Source organism: Columba livia, chromosome Z (assembly GCF_036013475.1).
Source record: "Columba livia isolate bColLiv1 breed racing homer chromosome Z, bColLiv1.pat.W.v2, whole genome shotgun sequence".
Classification (NCBI taxonomy): Eukaryota; Metazoa; Chordata; class Aves; order Columbiformes; family Columbidae; genus Columba; species Columba livia.
This window is the reverse complement of record NC_088642.1, coordinates 8,886,514-8,908,156: the sequence shown is the minus strand read 5'-3', so window position 1 is coordinate 8,908,156 and position 21,643 is coordinate 8,886,514. Positions and strand designations below refer to the sequence as shown.

The following is a 21,643-nucleotide window of genomic DNA, read 5'->3' as shown; positions in this document are numbered from 1 at the left end:
TGCGAAAGGTTTTGGAGCAGGGGAAAGGTGTGTGGTGTTGTCGGGCTGGGAGCCCTGGTCTTGTCAGGCAGCGTTGTGTTGGTGGGTGCTGTGCTTGGGGTGCTGGCACGTACAGGAAGATGTGACGTCCCTGGGTGCTGTCACTGCAGGAGGTAGCTGACCTTGGAGGTCCATGGCTGCACTTTGTGTGTGTTGCCGTGGAGCAGTTGGTGCCACAAGGTGTTTTCAAGCGGCGTCAAGGAGAGAGCAGCTGAGGGCGGTGAAACCTGGCGGGATGAATCCTGTGAGTGGTGTGCCGTGGTGGACGGGTACAGCTATTGAGTAGGGACAGGCCGGGTAGGAGCTGGCGCTGGCGCTGTGTGTACCGGAGGGGCTGGAGTGCATGGAGCGATTGGCAATGGCAAAGTTGGGACCCTCTGGGTAAGGAATAAGGGTCATGAAGTGAGTCCGCTGTAGGGCACCCAACCAGGATGGTGACACTGATCAGTTATCCTTTAATGAGCTAAGCGAAGCCTCCAGGTCATCTGCCCTTGTCCTTATGGGGCCTTCAAGTTGCCAGATGTCAACTGAGGCTATCACACAGCTGGCACCAACAGGTCCAGAAGATTCCTGAAGCATCTGGACGATAGCGTCTTGTTCTAGGTAGTCAGGGAATCGACTGGGAAATGTGCCCTCTTAGATGTTATTCTCAGTAACAGAGAAGCTTTTGTAGGAGAAGTGGCAACTGGTGGCGCCCTTGGCCACAGCAGCCATAAAGCGGTCAGGTTGAACATCTTGGCTGATGGGAGGAAAACTGCCACCAAGACCTCAGCTCTAGATATGAGGAGAGCAGAATTTAGGCTGCTCAGACAGCTACTGAGTAGGATTTCTTGGGAAGCAGCTTTTGAAGGTGTTGGGGTCTGTCAGTGTTGGTCAGTTTTGAAGTACCACCTGCTAAAAGTACAAGAGCAGGCAATTCCCAAATGCCAAGAAATGTAGCAGGCGAGGCACAAAGGCAACTTGTTTGAGCAGGGATCTTCAGCTTGAAATAGGATGCGAGAAGGAATTCTGTGGTCAGTGGAAGGAAGGTCAGGCGTCATGGGAGCACTGGAGAGATGTTTCTCGGCCCTGTAGGGAGGAAATTTGCATGGCCAGAGCCCAATTAGAATTGGAGCCGGCCAGTACTGTGAAGGACAATCAAAAGGGCTTTTTATGATATGTTAATGGCAAAAGGCAAACTAGAAATAACATTGTCCCATTACTCAATGAGCATGGTCACCTTATTAGTTCATTGCTTTCTTTGCCTTGGAATTCAACACCAAAGATGGACTTGGGGGCGCCCGCAGCCCTGGCTTAGAGAACCATGGCTGCGTGAAGAATAAACTTCCAGCGCATCTGGAACTGGTACAGGATTTCCTGCTGCAGCTGGATGCCTGTAAGGCAGGGTGGCCTGATGTGATTTTCTAGTGTTCCTGGGAATCTGGAGAGGTCTCAGTTGACTGGAAGCTGGCATACGTTGACCCAATCCAGAAGAATGGCAACAGGGATGACTCTGTTAGCTACAGGCCGGTCAGCCTCATTTCTGTTCCTGGCAAAATCATGGAGAAGAATGTTCTGGGAGTTACTGAAAAACATCTGAATGACAACGCAGTCGTTGGTCAGAGGCAGCACAGGTTCTTGAGTTGAACGTCCTGTTTAACAAACTCAGTATTTTCTGTGACAAGGTTCCCCACCTAGCTGACGGAGGGAAGCCTGTCAGTGTGATCTTTCTGGATTTCAGTGAAGCCTTTGCTGCTGCCTCTCACAGTATCCTCCTGGACAAGATGTCCAGCACCAGCTGGATGAACACACAATGCAGAGGGTGAGCAGTTGGCTGACAGGCCGGGCTCAAAGGGTTCTACTAAATGGAGTTATGTCGGGCTGGCGACCGGTGGCAAGTGTGTTCCCCTGGGATCCGTCTTAGGGCCACGCTCTTCAATGCCTTAATAAATGACTTAGACTCAGGACTTGAGGGATTGCTTAGTACATTAGTACATTGCTTAGCACCAAACTCTTCTTTTTAGAGAAGAGACAGATCCCAATGACAAAACCTGAGGGAACGGCAGGAAGATCTGCCTCGGGATGTTTAGGTTGAACATTAGGAAAAGGTTCTTCAGCCAGAGGGTGGTGGACACTGGAACAGACTCCCCAGGGAGGTGTCACAGCCCCAAGCCTGACAGTGTTCAAGCAGAGACTGGACAATGCCCTCAGACGCATGGTGTGAACTGTGGGGTTGTCCTGTGCAGGGACAGGAGTTGGTCTTGATGATCCTTGTGGGTCCCTTTCAACTCTTGACATTCTGTGATTCTCTGAAAAAGCCTCCTTGGAGAGGTGTCAAAGAGGAGAGTGGACAGGGGATGTGCAGAGCCCTGTTTGGAGCGGATTTGGGGTAGGTGTTGAGTGTAGGCGGCTTCCCCTCACCCCGAAGGCTCGTTGCTGTGCTCCTGAGACGACAGACACCAACAAGCTTTTTGCACCAGGTTTTTATTACGTGTTGAATAAATAGGTGAATAAATAGATAAAAGCATTGTCGAAATAAATAGAGGAAGGTGTATGAATAGGGGAGCGGTGAGTGGAGGCTGGGGGTGCAGGGCCGTTGTGGCAGCAGCTCTTGCCGTGGGTCAGGGAAGGCGTGAGGATGGAGGTGGGTTGGGGCGGTGTGCGGCAGTGGTCCAGCGGTGGCGAGGGCTGTCTGCGTGGGGCCCTGCGGGTTGTTGGAGGTGGCTGTTCTAATTGGGGGTGGTGCTGGTGAGGTTGTGGAGGTGCTGGAAGCAGTCGTGAGCTTGGAGGCGGACGTGGTCCCAGGCGCAGGCGCTGTGGTTGTGGGTGCGGAGGAAGTCCTGGATGTCGCCGAAGTATTTGTCGATGGTGAGCAGCAGGTTGCGGGGTCCTTGTGTTCGGAAGAGCATCCTGTTGGGTGTCAGGCACTGCTGGAGCTGCTGGCTGTGGTGGTGGAGGCTGTTGAGGAGGTGTTCCCGTGCCTGGTTGTGCCAGTGTTGGGGGATGCTGTTGCTGCTGAGGATTTGCAAGAGGTGCTGGAGGATGGTGAGGGCGGCGGCGGGTTGTTGGTAGCGGGGGGTGTTGAGGAGGGTGTCGGGGAAGGAGGGCGCGTGCTGGTGGTGGCAGGGCTGTGTGGGGCTGGGAGCCATGGCCCGGAGGAGCTGGAGGCTGTCCCAGGGGAAGGTGGCGTGGCGGGGCCGCAGGTGGTGGCAGGCGGTGGCGGCGGCGAGAGCCGTGAGGAGGAGCAGGAGCGCCGGGGCGCTGTGCGGCAGGCGGGGCCGTGGGGTGTGTGGCGCAGCCATGGTGGGGCTGTGGGTGCTGCTGGGTGGTGCTGGGCAGGAGCCCGGTCAGGCTGGCTGGTGGTGCGGGTGGGCGCTGTGCTTGGGCTGCTGCTGGCTCGCTGGCTTTATGTGGTGCCGCGGTTTCCCTTCCTGGCTTTCTGAGTGCGGCGAGTTTCCGGCCGTGGTTTCCAGCGGTGGCTGGTGGCCGTGGTGGTCTTGGGGAAGTGCGTTGGTGGGGTGTCCGTGTGCGGGGCGGGCGGTGTTGGTGCTTTGCTGCTGGTGTGTTGGGGGCAGGTTGGCTGCAGTGGTGGTTGAGCGGGGGACTCGAAAGCGCTGGGGTCGTGGTGACACGTAGTGATGTGTTTGTGGTTTTTCCTTTTCCTCTCGTGAGCACTTGTGCCTGTTGTGTTTCACTGAATTTCCCTTTCTTTCTTAGTCTCTTTTCCTTGTGTAATACTCCACTTAGTTTTGTGGGTTTTTTTAGTTTCTATATCTTTTTTTTTCCTTTGAATTACATCATTACTGTTCACGTTCTGGGGTTATAGGAGATGTGTCTCAGGAATCTCAGGAGCTCTCTCTGTCCAGATGTCCTTTGAGGAGGTGGCTGTGGGTCTGGGCACTTGAGCACTGAATGTTTTTTGCTGAAGCTTCTGCAATGTATTCACTTTCCTTTCCTCAGTTTGAACTTCATTGTGTTCACAGAATCACAGAGTGTGAGGGATTGGAAGGGACCTCAAAAGCTCATCCAGTCCAATCCCCCTGCCGGAGCAGGAACACCCAGATGAGGTTACACAGGAAGGTGTCCACGCGGGTTTGAATGTCTGCAGAGTAGGAGACTGCACAACCCTGCTGGGCAGCCTGTTCCAATATCTGTCACCCTCACTGAGAAGAAGTTTCTTCTCAAAGTTCAGTGGAACCTCCTGTGTTCCAGTTTGTCCCCATTATTCCTTGTCCTATCATTGGTCGTCACCGAGAAGAGCCTGGCTCCATCGTCGTGACACTCACCCTTTATATACCTGTAAATATTAATGAGGTCACCCCTCAGTGTCCTCTTTTCCAAGCTAAAGAGACCCAGCTCCCTCAGCCTTTCCTCAGGAGGGAGATGCTCCACTCTGTTCATCCTCTTTGTTGCCCTGCGCTGGACTCTGTCCAGCAGTTCCCTGTCCTTCTGGAACTGAGGGGCCCAGAACTGGACACAATATTCCAGATGTGGTCTTAGCAGGGCAGAGTAGATGGGAAGGAGAACCTCTCTGACCTACTAACCACCCCCTTCAAACACAGCCCAGGATGCCATTGGCCTTCCTGGCCACAAGGGCACAGTGCTGGCTCATGGTCATCCTGCTGTCCACCAGGACCCCCAGGTCCTTTTCCCCTACACTGCTCTCTAATGGATCGTTCCCCAACTTCTGCTGGAACCTGGGGTTGTTTCTGCCCAGATGCAAGACTCTTCACTTTCTCGTGTTGCATTTCATTAAATTTCTCCCCACCCAACTCTCCAGCCTGTCCAGGTCTCTGGATGGCAGCACAGCCTTCTGGCGTGTCAGCCACTCCTCCCAGCTTGGTGTCATCAGCAAACTTGCTGATAGTGCACTCTATCCCCTCGTCTAAATCATTGATGAATATGTTGAATAATATAGCCCCCAGTGCTGACCCTTGAGGCACTCCACTAGATCCAGCCCTCCAGCTAGACTCCATCTCATTGATCACGACTCTCGGGCTTCTTCTCTTCAGCCAGTTTGCGGTCCACGTCACTACCCAGTCATCGAGACCGCACTCCCTCAGTTTAGCGGTGAGGCTGCTGTGGCCGAGTGTGTCAAATGCATTACTCAAGTCAAGGTAGACCACGTCCACCGCTCTGCCATCATCCATCCATCTTGTTATGTCTTCATAAGAGTCAATGAGGTTGGTCAAGCATGACTTCCCTTTGGTGAAGCCATGTTGACTGCCCCTGATGACCCTCTTATCCCTGATTTGCCTTGGGATGGCACCGAGGATAAGTTGTTCCATCACCTTCCCAGGGATGGCGATGAGGCTGACTGGTCTAGTTAGCCAGGTCCTCCTTCTTTCCCTTTTTGAAGACTGGCGTGACATTTGCTTTCCTCCAGTCCTCAGGCACCTCTCCCGTCTCCCAAGACTTGGCAAAGGTGATGGGGAGTGGTTCAGCAACGACCTCAGCCAGCTCCCTCAGCACCCGCGGGTGCATCCCATCCGGACCCACGGATTTATGGATGTCCAGCTTGCTTCTTTGCTCCCTAACCCAGTCCCCATCAACCATGGCAAACTCCTCCATTGTCCTGCCTTCCTGTGGGGCCTCAGGGGTACGGGGCTCCTCAGGCCAGCCTCCGGCAGAGCAGACAGAGACAAAGAAGGCGTTCAGGAACTCTGCCTTCTCTGTGTCTTCTGTCAGCAGGGCACCCAGCTCATTCATCAGTGGCCCTACATTGCCTCCTGTTAGTTTTATCTGCCCTGTATCTGAAGAAAGAGAAGAGACAGAGATAAGAGTTTTTTTCCTAAGCTTTGCTAAGCTGTCGCTTACTGAAGAGTGAAAGAGATGCACCCAGAAGTTCTTTATATATGGGGATTTCTCTGTTTTCCTTTTGAGAAGTTTTCATGACCACTGTCACCTTATGCTGCACAGGGGAAGAAGTCCTCTGCCGAAAGTGCAATTATTGCACTTGTTAGTGTTTGCGGGGTGTTACACCTTCTGTTACACTACTGCAACTTCTCTGTTTCCCTCTCTGTTTAATTCTGTTTGTTGGTGAGGTTTGGTTTGTTTGGTTTTTAATTGCTGTACGTGCATCATGCGTTTCCATTGGTTTACCTATTTTTTTCCCATGCTCTATTTCATCTTGGAGATCACCAAACCAATGTGTTGCTTAGGGCAGGTGGTGTCAGAGGAGGTTGCTCCGGGCCTTGTCCAGTGATGCTTTTGGATATATCTCCAGCAACGGACATCGCACAACCTCCCTGATCCCTCCTGTGGGGTTGTTTTGCCTTCATGGTAGAGAGAGTAATAATGTTTTATTCTTTCATGTTGGAAGTCCTTGTGTTCCAGCTCGTGTCAGTACCTCTCCTCCTCTGTGTTTGTACGTGAGGAGGGTTTCCTTTCTTGAGCCACCTCAGATAAAGCAGATCCAGTGAGGGTATTTCTGGCTGGAGGGAACATCCGGAGGACTGTAATACAACCTGGGAGCTGCATCTGGAGGGGTTGTGCTGTTTACCTGAATGTATCTGGTGCTGCTTGTTTTCTCGCTCTCCAGCTACATGGGAATTCCCCGTGTGTGTTTGCACGGAGCAGTGTCCTTGCGGTGACGTGGTGGTGAAGATGGTGTGACCGAGCCTGGAGAACAAGCTGTGTGAGGTGTGTTGGAGAAGCCCAGAGCTGCTGAACTTGTGTGTTGTCTTGCTCAGGCTACCTGGGGAGGGCAAAGCACCCGCAGCAGGTGTTTTAAGGGTGGTGTTTGGAGGGCGAAGGAGCAGCTGGTGCTGGTGGTGCGTGGGTAGTTTTCTTCATGGGGCATGCTGTGCTGGTGTGTGCTGATTGGTTTGGACCATGTTGGGTATTGGTGTTTGGGGGGTGTTTCTTGTTGTTTTCTAAGGATGTGTTGGGATGGAGAAGGCTCGGGACAACGTGCTCTGTGTAATGAGGCAGGTTACCATGGGCGCTGGTGTGCGAGCACAGGCAGGAGTGTCCTGTTCCAGTTGTGGTGGTTGTAGGAGAGCAGTGAGCAGTCCTGGGCTTCTGCTGTGTTTTTTAGGGCTTGTTGGACTTTTTCGGGATGTTTAATAACGCTGGGGTGGTGTTTCTTGTCCAAACGTGCACAGGCCTTGATGTGTCCCCTTCTTGCTTATTTGAGGTGCACCCCTTGTCCATAGCACCTCACTGGGCCCAATGTCACTGTTGACTGCAGGGTGAAAATAAACTGTGGCAGATGCTCTCTGTTAACCCCCCACCCTCCGCGCTAAGGAAAGGGAATAGGAGGAAAAGGGAGAGAGACTTGCAAGGTGGAAAAAGTTAAAAACGCTTTACTAACGCTACTAATCAATAGAGAAAATAATAAGGAATACACAAATCCAATCTTGAATTTCCTGGGCTAGTGCAGGGTTGGTGCAGCAGCTGCAGGGCAGGCACCTGGCAGTCCTGGGCTGGACTCTGCAGTAAAGCTGAACTGGATTTGGGATGCAGGGTCTGGAGCCAGGCCTCAAGTCGCAGGCACGACAGGGAGGGTCCTGTTCCGATGCCGACCAAGGTGGAAGAGAGTGAGACCCTCATGATCTCCCACTTTTATAGGGTGTATGACGTATATGGGATGGAATACTTTGTTGGTCAGTTTTAGTCACCTGTTCTGTTCACCCCTCCTTGCAAATATGACCCTGTCACTTACGGGACGTGGAAAATAGATCAGCAACGTTGGCTGCCATAGCACCAAGTCTAAACCTGGGACTCTTCTGCATCCCGTTGTTACCGTTATCAGCTCCAGAGCAAACAGCATCTTGAAGAACATGCCTCCAAATTGGGAAGAGTGCGGTTCCTTAGAAGAACTTAGCTGAGAGGAAAATTCCGTAAAAGAGCAAGTGGTCTTGTTTTTAACAAAACCAGGACTCCCAAGCAGTGCTGTGGTATTGCCGAATGGCTGTTTGTGATGGGTGGTGGTTTGGGGGGTGGGTTTCACGTGTTGGCAGTGGGAGAGGGCTGGGAAGAGAGAGGGTGGGTGGTGGGCGAGGAGGAGCGCGCAGGGCAGGCATCCTGTGTCCTGGGTGAGCGTGTGCTCCACGGGTCCAGCATCAGCGGGAGATGCCTGTGTGCTTGGAGGCCCATGGTGGGTGCCCAACAGTGTCCTGCTGTCCGGAGCCTTTAGTGGGCCGGGGTGCAGGAGGGAGGCTCGTCCCTGCCAGCCTGCAGAGACCTTTTCTTTGCTTGTCAGGTACATGCACGATGACGATCTTTTTCTTCTTTTGCTTATGGAAAAAGGTCTTTATTTTCCACAAGTGAATAAATAAATATGTATATAAATGATATTGATACATAAATCAATAATCAGGAAAATAAATTAAAATAAATAAATAAATAAATAGAGCTCTGTGACAGATAGGGGTTGGCGTGACACTCCAATAATCAGGAAAACAGATAGATAGATAAACAGACAGACAGACAGATAGATAGAGCTCTGTGATAAATAGTAGTTGGCATGAGAGTCCCGGAGTGTCCACAGGGCCCTTCCCCTCCGTCAGGAGAGGTTGCAGTCCAGACGGGCTCCATAACGCCGTGGGTGATAAGTACCACCCATATCCCCATCGCCCGGCGGCTCTCCATGAGTGTGCGGCACAGCAGGTTCGTCCTCCTTCCGTTCCAGCAGAGGTGGGTGTGCGGCTGCGCTGCAGCCTGGACCCGCCTGTGCTCACTCCCTTGTGGCCGTCGGCTCCTGTCTGGGAGCGGTGCTGAGCGATCCCAGCCCGGGCTGCTGCGGCCTCTGCTCCGTCTGCAGCCGCTGGTGTTGGCTGGGAATGGGTGTTGGGCGCAGGCGGGTTTGGTGGAGGGCAGGAGCGCTTTGGCTCTTCACCTGCCCTAGGAGTTGGTCCATGTATTGGAAGCAGATGTGAGCTTGGAGGCGGACGTGGTCCCAGGCGCAGGCGCTGTGATTGTGGGTGCGGAGGAAGTCCTGGATGTCCCCGAAGTATTTGTGGATGGTGAGCAGCAGGTTGCGGGGTCCTTGTGTTCGGAAGAGCATCCTGTTGGGTGTCAGGCACTGCTGGAGCTGCTGGCTGTGGTGGTGGAGGCTGTTGAGGAGGTGTTCCCGTGCCTGGTTGTGCCAGTGTTGGGGGATGCTGTTGCTGCTGAGGATTTGCAAGAGGTGCTGGAGGATGGTGAGGGCGGCGGCGGGTTGTTGGGAGCGGGGGGTGTTGAGGAGGGTGTTGGGGAAGGAGGGCGCGTGCTGGTGGTGGCAGGGCTGTGTGGGGCTGGGAGCCATGGCCCGGAGGAGCTGGAGGCTGTCCCAGGGGAAGGTGGCGTGGCGGGGCCGCAGGTGGTGGCAGGCGGTGGCGGCGGCGAGAGCCGTGAGGAGGAGCAGGAGCGCCGGGGCGCCGTGCGGCAGGCGGGGCCGTGGGGTGTGTGGCGCAGCCATGGTGGGGCTGTGGGTGCTGCTGGGTGGTGCTGGGCAGGAGCCCGGTCAGGCTGGCTGGTGGTGCGGGTGGGCGCTGTGCTTGGGCTGCTGCTGTGTCCATGGCTTTATGTGGTGCCATGGCTTTCCTTTCATCATCTAAGCAGAATTTCCCGACTTCCATTTTCAGTTTCGCTTTCTGTTTACTTTCTCCTCACCGCATTGGTTGTTCTTGTCACAGTGTGAGCGGGTTGGCCCTGCCCTAGGGAAGAGGATCTGTTTTTTTCCCAGGGCTGCTGTCGGGGTGCGGGGGGAGCCTGGCCCCGCTGCTGCTGTGGGTCGGCGGGGGATGTGAAAGTGCGGCTGAGCCTCTTGTGTCAGCTGTGCTGGGGATGCACTTCAGGGTTTCCTTTCCATCTGTTTTGGCAGTTGTGTTTCTTGGTTTTTATTTTCTAGAGTCTCTTCCTACCAACATGTAGTTTTCCTTTTCCATCCTCCGATGCTCTTTGCATAAATGAGCTAATGCACGTTTTCCTTATATTTCTCATTGACTAATATTTTCATGGGGTTTGTTTTTTTCTCTATATAGCATTTCAGCTTTGGTGTTGGAAGAATGTTTCCGACATTCTGCAAATATCCCGCAGAATATTTTTAAGTTGTACTCGCTGAGGTGTTTGTGTCCCTTCCTGAGCAAGGATCTTGTGGTGGTGCTGGTGTAAGAGGGGCTGCCGTGAGCTTTGCGAAAGGTTTTGGAGCAGGGGAAAGGTGTGTGGTGTTGTCGGGCTGGGAGCCCTGGTCTTGTCAGGCAGCGTTGTGTTGGTGGGTGCTGTGCTTGGGGTGCTGGCACGTACAGGAAGATGTGACGTCCCTGGGTGCTGTCACTGCAGGAGGTAGCTGACCTTGGAGGTCCATGGCTGCACTTTGTGTGTGTTGCCGTGGAGCAGTTGGTGCCACAAGGTGTTTTCAAGCGGCGTCAAGGAGAGAGCAGCTGAGGGCGGTGAAACCTGGCGGGATGAATCCTGTGAGTGGTGTGCCGTGGTGGACGGGTACAGCTATTGAGTAGGGACAGGCCGGGTAGGAGCTGGCGCTGGCGCTGTGTGTACCGGAGGGGCTGGAGTGCATGGAGCGATTGGCAATGGCAAAGTTGGGACCCTCTGGGTAAGGAATAAGGGTCATGAAGTGAGTCCGCTGTAGGGCACCCAACCAGGATGGTGACACTGATCAGTTATCCTTTAATGAGCTAAGCGAAGCCTCCAGGTCATCTGCCCTTGTCCTTATGGGGCCTTCAAGTTGCCAGATGTCAACTGAGGCTATCACACAGCTGGCACCAACAGGTCCAGAAGATTCCTGAAGCATCTGGACGATAGCGTCTTGTTCTAGGTAGTCAGGGAATCGACTGGGAAATGTGCCCTCTTAGATGTTATTCTCAGTAACAGAGAAGCTTTTGTAGGAGAAGTGGCAACTGGTGGCGCCCTTGGCCACAGCAGCCATAAAGCGGTCAGGTTGAACATCTTGTCTGATGGGAGGAAAACTGCCACCAAGACCTCAGCTCTAGATATGAGGAGAGTAGAATTTAGGCTGCTCAGACAGCTACTGAGTAGGATTTCTTGGGAAGCAGCTTTTGAAGGTGTTGGGGTCTGTCAGTGTTGGTCAGTTTTGAAGTACCACCTGCTAAAAGTACAAGAGCAGGCAATTCCCAAATGCCAAGAAATGTAGCAGGCGAGGCACAAAGGCAACTTGTTTGAGCAGGGATCTTCAGCTTGAAATAGGATGCGAGAAGGAATTCTATGGTCAGTGGAAGGAAGGTCAGGCGTCATGGGAGCACTGGAGAGATGTTTCTCGGCCCTGTAGGGAGGAAATTTGCATGGCCAGAGCCCAGTTAGAATTGGAGCCGGCCAGTACTGTGAAGGACAATCAAAAGGGCTTTTTAAGATATGTTAATGGCAAAAGGCAAACTAGAAATAACATTGTCCCATTACTCAATGAGCATGGTCACCTTATTAGTTCATTGCTTTCTTTGCCTTGGAATTCAACACCAAAGATGGACTTGGGGGCGCCCGCAGCCCTGGGTTAGAGAACCATGGCTGCGTGAAGAATAAACTTCCAGCGCATCTGGAACTGGTACAGGATTTCCTGCTGCAGCTGGATGCCTGTAAGGCAGGGTGGCCTGATGTGATTTTCCAGTGTTCCTGGGAATCTGGAGAGGTCTCAGTTGACTGGAAGCTGGCATACGTTGACCCAATCCAGAAGAATGGCAACAGGGATGACCCTGACAGCTACGGGCCGGTCAGCCTCATTTCTGTTCCTGGCAAAATCATGGAGAAGAATGTTCTGGGAGTTACTGAAAAACATCTGAATGACAACGCAGTCGTTGGTCAGAGGCAGCACAGGTTCTTGAGTTGAACGTCCTGTTTAACAAACTCAGTATTTTCTGTGACAAGGTTCCCCACCTAGCTGACGGAGGGAAGCCTGTCAGTGTGATCTTTCTGGATTTCAGTGAAGCCTTTGCTGCTGCCTCTCACAGTATCCTCCTGGACAAGATGTCCAGCACCAGCTGGATGAACACACAATGCAGAGGGTGAGCAGTTGGCTGACAGGCCGGGCTCAAAGGGTTCTACTAAATGGAGTTATGTTGGGCTGGCGACGGGTGGCAAGTGTGTTCCCCTGGGATCCGTCTTAGGGCCACGCTCTTCAATGCCTTAATAAATGACTTAGACTCAGGACTTGAGGGATTGCTTAGTACATTTGCTGATGACACAAAATTGGTGGGAGCTGTTGATGCTCTTGATGGCAGAGGCCCTGCAGAGGGATCTGGATGAACTGTAGACCTGGGCAATCACCAACCACATTAAGTTCGAAAGGGTCAAGTGCTGGATTTTGCACCTGGCACACGGCAACTCTGGCTGTACATACAGAATGTGGGGCGAGCCGCCTGAAAGCAGCTCTTCAGAGAGGGATCTGGGGGTTCTGGTTGTCGACAAGTTGAACATGAGCCAACAGGGTGTCCTGGCAGCCAGGACGGCTACTGTGTCCTGGGTTCATCCAGCATTCATTGCCAGCCAGGCAGGGAGTTGGTTGTCCCGCTCTGCTCTGCACTGGTGTGGCCTCACCTGGAGCACCGTGTGCAGGGCTGGGCAGCACAGGATAGAAAAGGTATAAAGGCACTGGAGGGTGTCCAGAAGAGGCTACGAAGTTGGTGAAGGGTTTGGAGAGGAAGCCGTATGAGGAGCGGCTGAGGTCGCTGGGTTTGTTCAGCCTGGAGGACACTGAGGAGAGACCTCCTGGCGGTTACAGCTTCCTCACGAGGGGAGGAGGTGGGGCAGGCACCAAACTCTTCTTTTTAGAGAAGAGACAGAACCCAGTGACAGAGCCTGAGGGAACGGCAGGAAGATCTGCCTCGGGATGTTTAGGTTGAACATTAGGAAAAGGTTCTTCAGCCAGAGGGTGGTGGACACTGGAACAGACTCCCCAGGGAGGTGTCACAGCCCCAAGCCTGACAGTGTTCAAGCAGAGACTGGACAATGCCCTCAGACGCATGGTGTGAACTGTGGGGTTGTCCTGTGCAGGGACAGGAGTTGGACTCTGTGATCCTTGTGGGTCCCTTTCAACTCTTGACATTCTGTGATTCTCTGAAAAAGCCTCCTTGGAGAGGTGTCAAAGAGGAGTGTGGACAGGGGATGTGCAGAGCCCTGTTTGGAACGGGGTTGGGGTAGGTGTTGAGTGTAGGCGGCTTCCCCTCACCCCGAAGGCTCGTTGCTGTGCTCCTGAGACGACAGACACCAACAAGCTTTTTGCACCTGGGTTTTATTACGTGGTGAATAAATAGATAAAAGCATTGTCCAAATAAATAGAGGAAGGTGTATAAATAGGGGAGCGGTGAGTGGAGGCTGGGGGTGCAGGGCCGTTGTGGCAGCAGCTCTTGCCGTGGGTCAGGGAAGGCGTGAGGATGGAGGTGGGTTGGGGCGGTGTGCGGCAGTGGTCCAGCGGTGGCGAGGGCTGTCTGCGTGGGGCCCTGCGGGTTGTTGGAGGTGGCTGTTCTAATTGGGGGTGGTGCTGGTGAGGTTGTGGAGGTGCTGGAAGCAGTCGTGAGCTTGGAGGCGGACGTGGTCCCAGGCGCAGGCGCTGTGGTTGTGGTTGCGGAGGAAGTCCTGGATGTCGCCGAAGTATTTGTCGATGGTGAGCAGCAGGTTGCGGGGTCCTTGCGTTCGGAAGAGCATCCTGTTGGGCGTCAGGCACTGCTGGAGCTGCTGGCTGTGGTGGTGGAGGCTGTTGAGGAGGTGTTCCCGTGCCTGGTTGTGCCAGTGTTGGGGGATGCTGTTGCTGCTGAGGATTTGCAAGAGGTGCTGGAGGATGGTGAGGGCGGCGGCGGGTTGTTGGGAGCGGGGGGTGTTGAGGAGGGTGTCAGGGAAGGAGGGCGCGTGCTGGTGGTGGCAGGGCTGTGTGGGGCTGGGAGCCATGGCCCGGAGGAGCTGGAGGCTGTCCCAGGGGAAGGTGGCGTGGCGGGGCCGCAGGTGGTGGCAGGCGGTGGCGGCGGCGAGAGCCGTGAGGAGGAGCAGGAGCGCCGGGGCGCCGTGCGGCAGGCGGGGCCGTGGGGTGTGTGGCGCAGCCATGGTGGGGCTGTGGGTGCTGCTGGGTGGTGCTGGGCAGGAGCCCGGTCAGGCTGGCTGGTGGTGCGGGTGGGCGCTGTGCTTGGGCTGCTGCTGGCTCGCTGGCTTTATGTGGTGCCGCGGTTTCCCTTCCTGGCTTTCTGAGTGCGGCGAGTTTCCGGCCGTGGTTTCCAGCGGTGGCTGGTGGCCGTGGTGGTCTTGGGGAAGTGCGTTGGTGGGGTGTCCGTGTGCGGGGCGGGCGGTGTTGGTGCTTTGCTGCTGGTGTGTTGGGGGCAGGTTGGCTGCAGTGGTGGTTGAGCGGGGGACTCGAAAGCGCTGGGGTCGTGGTGACACGTAGTGATGTGTTTGTGGTTTTTCCTTTTCCTCTCGTGAGCACTTGTGCCTGTTGTGTTTCACTGAATTTCCCTTTCTTTCTTAGTCTCTTTTCCTTGTGTAATACTCCACTTATTTTTGTGGGTTTTTTTAGTTTCTATATCCTTTTTTTTCCTTTGAATTACATCATTACTGTTCACATTCTGGGGTTATAGGAGATGTGTCTCAGGAATCTCAGGAGCTCTCTCTGTCCAGATGTCCTTTGAGGAGGTGGCTGTGGGTCTGGGCACTTGAGCACTGAATGTTTTTTGCTGAAGCTTCTGCAATGTATTCACTTTCCTTTCCTCAGTTTGAACTTTATTGTGTTCACCGAATCACAGAGTGTGAGGGATTGGAAGGGACCTCAAAAGCTCATCCAGTCCAATCCCCCTGCCGGAGCAGGAACACCCAGATGAGGTTACACAGGAAGGTGTCCAGGCGGGTTTGAATGTCTGCAGAGTAGGAGACTGCACAACCCTGCTGGGCAGCCTGTTCCAATATCTGTCACCCTCACTGAGAAGAAGTTTCTTCTCAAAGTTCAGTGGAACCTCCTGTGTTCCAGGTTGTCCCCATTATTCCTTGTCCTATCATTGGTCGTCACCGAGAAGAGCCTGGCTCCATCGTCGTGACACTCACCCTTTATATACCTGTAAATATTAATGAGGTCACCCCTCAGTGTCCTCTTTTCCAAGCTAAAGAGACCCAGCTCCCTCAGCCTTTCCTCAGGAGGGAGATGCTCCACTCTGTTCATCCTCTTTGTTGCCCTGTGCTGGACTCTGTCCAGCAGTTCCCTGTCCTTCTGGAACTGAGGGGCCCAGAACTGGACACAATATTCCAGATGTGGTCTTAGCAGGGCAGAGTAGATGGGAAGGAGAACCTCTCTGACCTACTAACCACCCCCTTCAAATACAGCCCAGGATGCCATTGGCCTTCCTGGCCACAAGGGCACAGTGCTGGCTCATGGTCATCCTGCTGTCCACCAGGACCCCCAGGTCCTTTTCCCCTAGACTGCTCTCTAATGGATCGTTCCCCAACTTCTGCTGGAACCTGGGGTTGTTTCTGCCCAGATGCAAGACTCTTCACTTTCTCGTGTTGCATTTCATTAAATTTCTCCCCACCCAACTCTCCAGCCTGTCCAGGTCTCTGGATGGCAGCACAGCCTTCTGGCGTGTCAGCCACTCCTCCCAGCTTGGTGTCATCAGCAAACTTGCTGATAGTGCACTCTATCCCCTCGTCTAAATCATTGATGAATATGTTGAATAATATAGCCCCCAGTGCTGACCCTTGAGGCACTCCACTAGATCCAGCCCTCCAGCTAGACTCCACCTCATTGATCACGGCTCTCGGGCTTCTTCTCTTCAGCCAGTTTGCGGTCCACGTCACTACCCAGTCATCGAGACCGCACTCCCTCAGTTTAGCGGTGAGGCTGCTGTGGCCGAGTGTGTCAAATGCATTACTCAAGTCAAGGTAGACCACGTCCACCGCTCTGCCATCATCCATCCATCTTGTTATGTCTTCATAAGAGTCAATGAGGTTGGTCAAGCATGACTTCCCTTTGGTGAAGCCATGTTGACTGCCCCCTGATGACCCTCTTATCCCTGATTTGCCTTGGGATGGCACCGAGGATAAGTTGTTCCATCACCTTCCCAGGGATGGCGATGAGGCTGACTGGTCTAGTTAGCCAGGTCCTCCTTCTTTCCCTTTTTGAAGACTGGCGTGACATTTGCTTTCCTCCAGTCCTCAGGCACCTCTCCCGTCTCCCAAGACTTGGCAAAGATGATGGGGAGTGGTTCAGCAACGACCTCAGCCAGCTCCCTCAGCACCCGCGGGTGCATCCCATCCGGACCCACGGATTTATGCATGTCCAGCTTGCTTCTTTGCTCCCTAACCCAGTCCCCATCAACCATGGCAAACTCCTCCATTGTCCTGCCTTCCTGTGGGGCCTCAGGGGTACGGGGCTGCTCAGGCCAGCCTCCGGCAGAGCAGACAGAGACAAAGAAGGCGTTCAGGAACTCTGCCTTCTCTGTGTCTTCTGTCAGCAGGGCACCCAGCTCATTCATCAGTGGCCCTACATTGCCTCCTGTTAGTTTTATCTGCCCTGTATCTGAAGAAAGAGAAGAGACAGAGATAAGAGTTTTTTTCCTAAGCTTTGCTAAGCTGTCGCTTACTGAAGAGTGAAAGAGATGCACCCAGAAGTTCTTTATATATGGGGATTTCTCTGTTTTCCTTTTGAGAAGTTTTCATGACCACTGTCACCTTATGCTGCACAGGGGAAGAAGTCCTCTGCCGAAAGTGCAATTATTGCACTTGTTAGTGTTTGCGGGGTGTTACACCTTCTGTTACACTACTGCAACTTCTCCGTTTCCCTCTCTTTTTAATTCTGTTTGTTGGTGAGGTTTGGTTTGTTTGGTTTTTAATTGCTGTACGTGCATCATGCGTTTCCATTGGTTTACCTATTTTTTTCCCATGCTCTATTTCATCTTGGAGATCACCAAACCAATGTGTTGCTTAGGGCAGGTGGTGTCAGAGGAGGTTGCTCCGGGCCTTGTCCAGTGATGCTTTTGGATATATCTCCAGCAACGGACATCGCACAACCTCCCTGGTCCCTCCTGTGGGGTTGTTTTGCCTTCATGGTAGAGAGAGTAATAATGTTTTATTCTTTCATGTTGGAAGTCCTTGTGTTCCAGCTCGTGTCAGTACCTCTCCTCCTCTGTGTTTGTACGTGAGGAGGGTTTCCTTTCTTGAGCCACCTCAGATAAAGCAGATCCAGTGAGGGTATTTCTGGCTGGAGGGAACATCCGGAGGACTGTAGTACAACCTGGGAGCTGCATCTGGAGGGGTTGTGCTGTTTACCTGAATGTATCTGGTGCTGCTTGTTTTCTCGCTCTCCAGCTACATGGGAATTCCCCGTGTGTGTTTGCACGGAGCAGTGTCCTTGCGGTGACGTGGTGGTGAAGATGGTGTGACCGAGCCTGGAGAACAAGCTGTGTGAGGTGTGTTGGAGAAGCCCAGAGCTGCTGAACTTGTGTGTTGTCTTGCTCAGGCTACCTGGGGAGGGCAAAGCACCCGCAGCAGGTGTTTTAAGGGTGGTGTTTGGAGGGCGAAGGAGCAGCTGGTGCTGGTGGTGCGTGGGTAGTTTTCTTCATGGGGCGTGCTGTGCTGGTGTGTGCTGATTGGTTTGGACCATGTTGGGTATTGGTGTTTGGGGGGTGTTTCTTGTTGTTTTCTAAGGATGTGTTGGGATGGAGAAGGCTCGGGACAACGTGCTCTGTGTAATGAGGCAGGTTCCCATGGGCGCTGGTGTGCGAGCACAGGCAGGAGTGTCCTGTTCCGGTTGTGGTGGTTGTAGGAGAGCAGTGAGCAGTCCTGGGCTTCTGCTGTGTTTTTTAGGGCTTGTTGGACTTTTTCGGGATGTTTAATAACGCTGGGGTGGTGTTTCTTGTCCAAACGTGCACAGGCCTTGATGTGTCCCCTTCTTGCCTATTTGAGGTGCACCCCTTGTCCATAGCACCTCACTGGGCCCAATGTCACTGTTGACTGCAGGGTGAAAATAAACTGTGGCAGATGCTCTCTGTTAACCCCCCACCCTCCGCGCTAAGGAAAGGGAATAGGAGGAAAAGGGAGAGAGACTTGCAAGGTGGAAAAAGTTAAAAACGCTTTACTAACGCTACTAATCAATAGAGAAAATAATAAGGAATACACAAATCCAATCTTGAATTTCCTGGGCTAGTGCAGGGTTGGTGCAGCAGCTGCAGGGCAGGCACCCGGCAGTCCTGGGCTGGACTCTGCAGTAAAGCTGAACTGGATTTGGGATGCAGGGTCTGGAGCCAGGCCTCAAGTCGCAGGCACGACAGGGAGGGTCCTGTTCCGATGCCGACCAAGGTGGAAGAGAGTGAGACCCTCATGATCTCCCACTTTTATAGGGTGTATGACGTATATGGGATGGAATACTTTGTTGGTCAGTTTTAGTCACCTGTTCTGTTCACCCCTCCTTGCAAATATGACCCTGTCACTTACGGGACGTGGAAAATAGATCAGCAACGTTGGCTGCCATAGCACCAAGTCTAAACCTGGGACTCTTCTGCATCCCGTTGTTACCGTTATCAGCTCCAGAGCAAACAGCATCTTGAAGAACATGCGTCCAAATTGGGAAGAGTGCGGTTCCTTAGAAGAACTTAGCTGAGAGGAAAATTCCGTAAAAGAGCAAGTGGTCTTGTTTTTAACAAAACCAGGACTCCCAAGCAGTGCTGTGGTATTGCCGAATGGCTGTTTGTGATGGGTGGTGGTTTGGGGGGTGGGTTTCACGTGTTGGCAGTGGGAGAGGGCTGGGAAGAGAGAGGGTGGGTGGTGGGCGAGGAGGAGCGCGCAGGGCAGGCATCCTGTGTCCTGGGTGAGCGTGTGCTCCACGGGTCCAGCATCAGCGGGAGATGCCTGTGTGCTTGGAGGCCCATGGTGGGTGCCCAACAGTGTCCTGCTGTCCGGAGCCTTTAGTGGGCCAGGGTGCAGGAGGGAGGCTCGTCCCTGCCAGCCTGCAGAGACCTTTTCTTTGCTTGTCAGGTACATGCACGATGACGATCTTTTTCTTCTTTTGCTTATGGAAAAAGGTCTTTATTTTCCACAAGTGAATAAATAAATATGTATATAAATGATATTGATACATAAATCAATAATCAGGAAAATAAATTAAAATAAATAAATAAATAAATAGAGCTCTGTGACAGATAGTGGTTGGCGTGACACTCCAATAATCAGGAAAACAGATAGATAGATAAACAGACAGACAGACAGATAGATAGAGCTCTGTGATAAATAGTAGTTGGCATGAGAGTCCCGGAGTGTCCACAGGGCCCTTCCCCTCCGTCAGGAGAGGTCGCAGTCCAGACGGGCTCCATAACGCCGTGGGTGATAAGTACCACCCATATCCCCATCGCCCGGCGGCTCTCCATGAGTGTGCGGCACAGCAGGTTCCTCCTCCTTCCGTTCCAGCAGAGGTGGGTGTGCGGCTGCGCTGCAGCCTGGACCCGCCTGTGCTCACTCCCTTGTGGCCGTCGGCTCCTGTCTGGGAGCGGTGCTGAGCGATCCCAGCCCGGGCTGCTGCGGCCTCTGCTCCGTCTGCAGCCGCTGGTGTTGGCTGGGAATGGGTGTTGGGCGCAGGCGGGTTTGGTGGAGGGCAGGAGCGCTTTGGCTCTTCACCTGCCCTAGGAGTTGGTCCATGTATTGGAAGCAGATGTGAGCTTGGAGGCGGACGTGGTCCCAGGCGCAGGCGCTGTGGTTGTGGTTGCGGAGGAAGTCCTGGATGTCCCCGAAGTATTTGTGGATGGTGAGCAGCAGGTTGCGGGGTCCTTGTGTTCGGAAGAGCATCCTGTTGGGTGTCAGGCACTGCTGGAGCTGCTGGCTGTGGTGGTGGAGGCTGTTGAGGAGGTGTTCCCGTGCCTGGTTGTGCCAGTGTTGGGGGATGCTGTTGCTGCTGAGGATTTGCAAGAGGTGCTGGAGGATGGTGAGGGCGGCGGCGGGTTGTTGGGAGCGGGGGGTGTTGAGGAGGGTGTCGGGGAAGGAGGGCGCGTGCTGGTGGTGGCAGGGCTGTGTGGGGCTGGGAGCCATGGCCCGGAGGAGCTGGAGGCTGTCCCAGGGGAAGGTGGCGTGGCGGGGCCGCAGGTGGTGGCAGGCGGTGGCGGCGGCGAGAGCCGTGAGGAGGAGCAGGAGCGCCGGGGCGCCGTGCGGCAGGCGGGGCCGTGGGGTGTGTGGCGCAGCCATGGTGGGGCTGTGGGTGCTGCTGGGTGGTGCTGGGCAGGAGCCCGGTCAGGCTGGCTGGTGGTGCGGGTGGGCGCTGTGCTTGGGCTGCTGCTGTGTCCATGGCTTTATGTGGTGCCATGGCTTTCCTTTCATCATCTAAGCAGAATTTCCCGACTTCCATTTTCAGTTTCGCTTTCTGTTTACTTTCTCCTCACCGCATTGGTTGTTCTTGTCACAGTGTGAGCGGGTTGGCCCTGCCCTAGGGAAGAGGAGCTGTTTTTTTCCCAGGGCTGCTGTCGGGGTGCGGGGGGAGCCTGGCCCCGCTGCTGCTGTGGGTCGGCGGGGGATGTGAAAGTGCGGCTGAGCCTCTTGTGTCAGCTGTGCTGGGGATGCACTTCAGGGTTTCCTTTCCATCTGTTTTGGCAGCTGTGTTTCTTGGTTTTTGTTTTCTAGAGTCTCTTCCTACCAACATGTAGTTTTCCTTTTCCATCCTCCGATGCTCTTTGCATAAATGAGCTAATGCACGTTTTCCTTATATTTCTCATTGACTAATATTTTCATGGGGTTTGTTTTTTTCTCTTTATAGCATTTCAGCTTTGGTGTTGGAAGAATGTTTCCGACATTCTGCAAATATCCCGCAGAATATTTTTAAGTTGTACTCGCTGAGGTGTTTGTGTCCCTTCCTGAGCAAGGATCTTGTGGTGGTGCTGGTGTAAGAGGGGCTGCCGTGAGCTTTGCGAAAGGTTTTGGAGCAGGGGAAAGGTGTGTGGTGTTGTCGGGCTGGGAGCCCTGGTCTTGTCAGGCAGCGTTGTGTTGGTGGGTGCTGTGCTTGGGGTGCTGGCACGTACAGGAAGATGTGACGTCCCTGGGTGCTGTCACTGCAGGAGGTAGCTGACCTTGGAGGTCCATGGCTGCACTTTGTGTGTGTTGCCGTGGAGCAGTTGGTGCCACAAGGTGTTTTCAAGCGGCGTCAAGGAGAGAGCAGCTGAGGGCAGTGAAACCTGGCGGGATGAATCCTGTGAGTGGTGTGCCGTGGTGGACGGGTACAGCTATTGAGTAGGGACAGGCCGGGTAGGAGCTGGCGCTGTCGCTGTGTGTACCGGAGGGGCTGGAGTGCATGGAGCGATTGGCAATGGCAATGTTGGGACCCTCTGGGTAAGGAATAAGGGTCATGAAGTGAGTCCGCTGTAGGGCACCCAACCAGGATGGTGACACTGATCAGTTATCCTTTAATGAGCTAAGCGAAGTCTCTGAGTCCTTATGGGGCCTTCAAGTTGCCAGATGTCAACTGAGGCTATCACACAGCTGGCACCAACAGGTCCAGAAAGCTTCTGGACAGGTACTTACTTACTTACTTACTGTAGGTACTAAGAGAACCGCTGGGAAATGTGACCTCCTAGATTTAATTCTCACTACGAGAGAGTGTCTTGTGAGAAAAGTGGCAACTGGTGGCACTCTTGGCCACAATGACCACAAAGCAGTGTAGGTTTAATATCTTGGCTAATGGGAGGAAGACTGCCAGCAAGACATATTTTTATGGTGTGTATTTGTTTTT

The 21,643-nt window shown here is 53.7% G+C and overlaps 5 protein-coding genes across 54 annotated transcripts in view; 1 reads left to right on the top strand and 4 right to left on the bottom strand.

Annotated features, from left to right (window-relative positions):
- Positions 1–21,643, top strand: part of UBAP2 (ubiquitin associated protein 2) — a 182,274-nt gene that overhangs the window by 149,737 nt on the left and 10,894 nt on the right. The window lies entirely within an intron of this gene.
- On the bottom strand, positions 2,748–3,446 carry LOC135577405 (interferon-like). Its single transcript, XM_065047055.1, has one exon. The coding sequence runs from the start codon at positions 3,318–3,320 to the stop codon at positions 2,748–2,750; it is 573 nt and encodes a 190-aa protein (XP_064903127.1). The 5' UTR covers positions 3,321–3,446.
- Positions 4,996–9,421, bottom strand: LOC135577340 (uncharacterized). The gene is given in 4 exon segments (XM_065046617.1): positions 4,996–5,050; positions 5,384–5,771; positions 8,703–8,841; positions 8,843–9,421. Coding segments are annotated over 4 exon segments (1,161 nt in total).
- On the bottom strand, positions 13,435–14,007 carry LOC135577407 (interferon-like). The gene has a single exon (XM_065047057.1). The coding sequence runs from the start codon at positions 14,005–14,007 to the stop codon at positions 13,435–13,437; it is 573 nt and encodes a 190-aa protein (XP_064903129.1).
- LOC102097132 (uncharacterized) lies at positions 15,683–20,109 on the bottom strand. The gene is given in 5 exon segments (XM_065045248.1): positions 15,683–15,737; positions 16,072–16,459; positions 18,373–18,480; positions 19,391–19,529; positions 19,531–20,109. Coding segments are annotated over 5 exon segments (1,269 nt in total).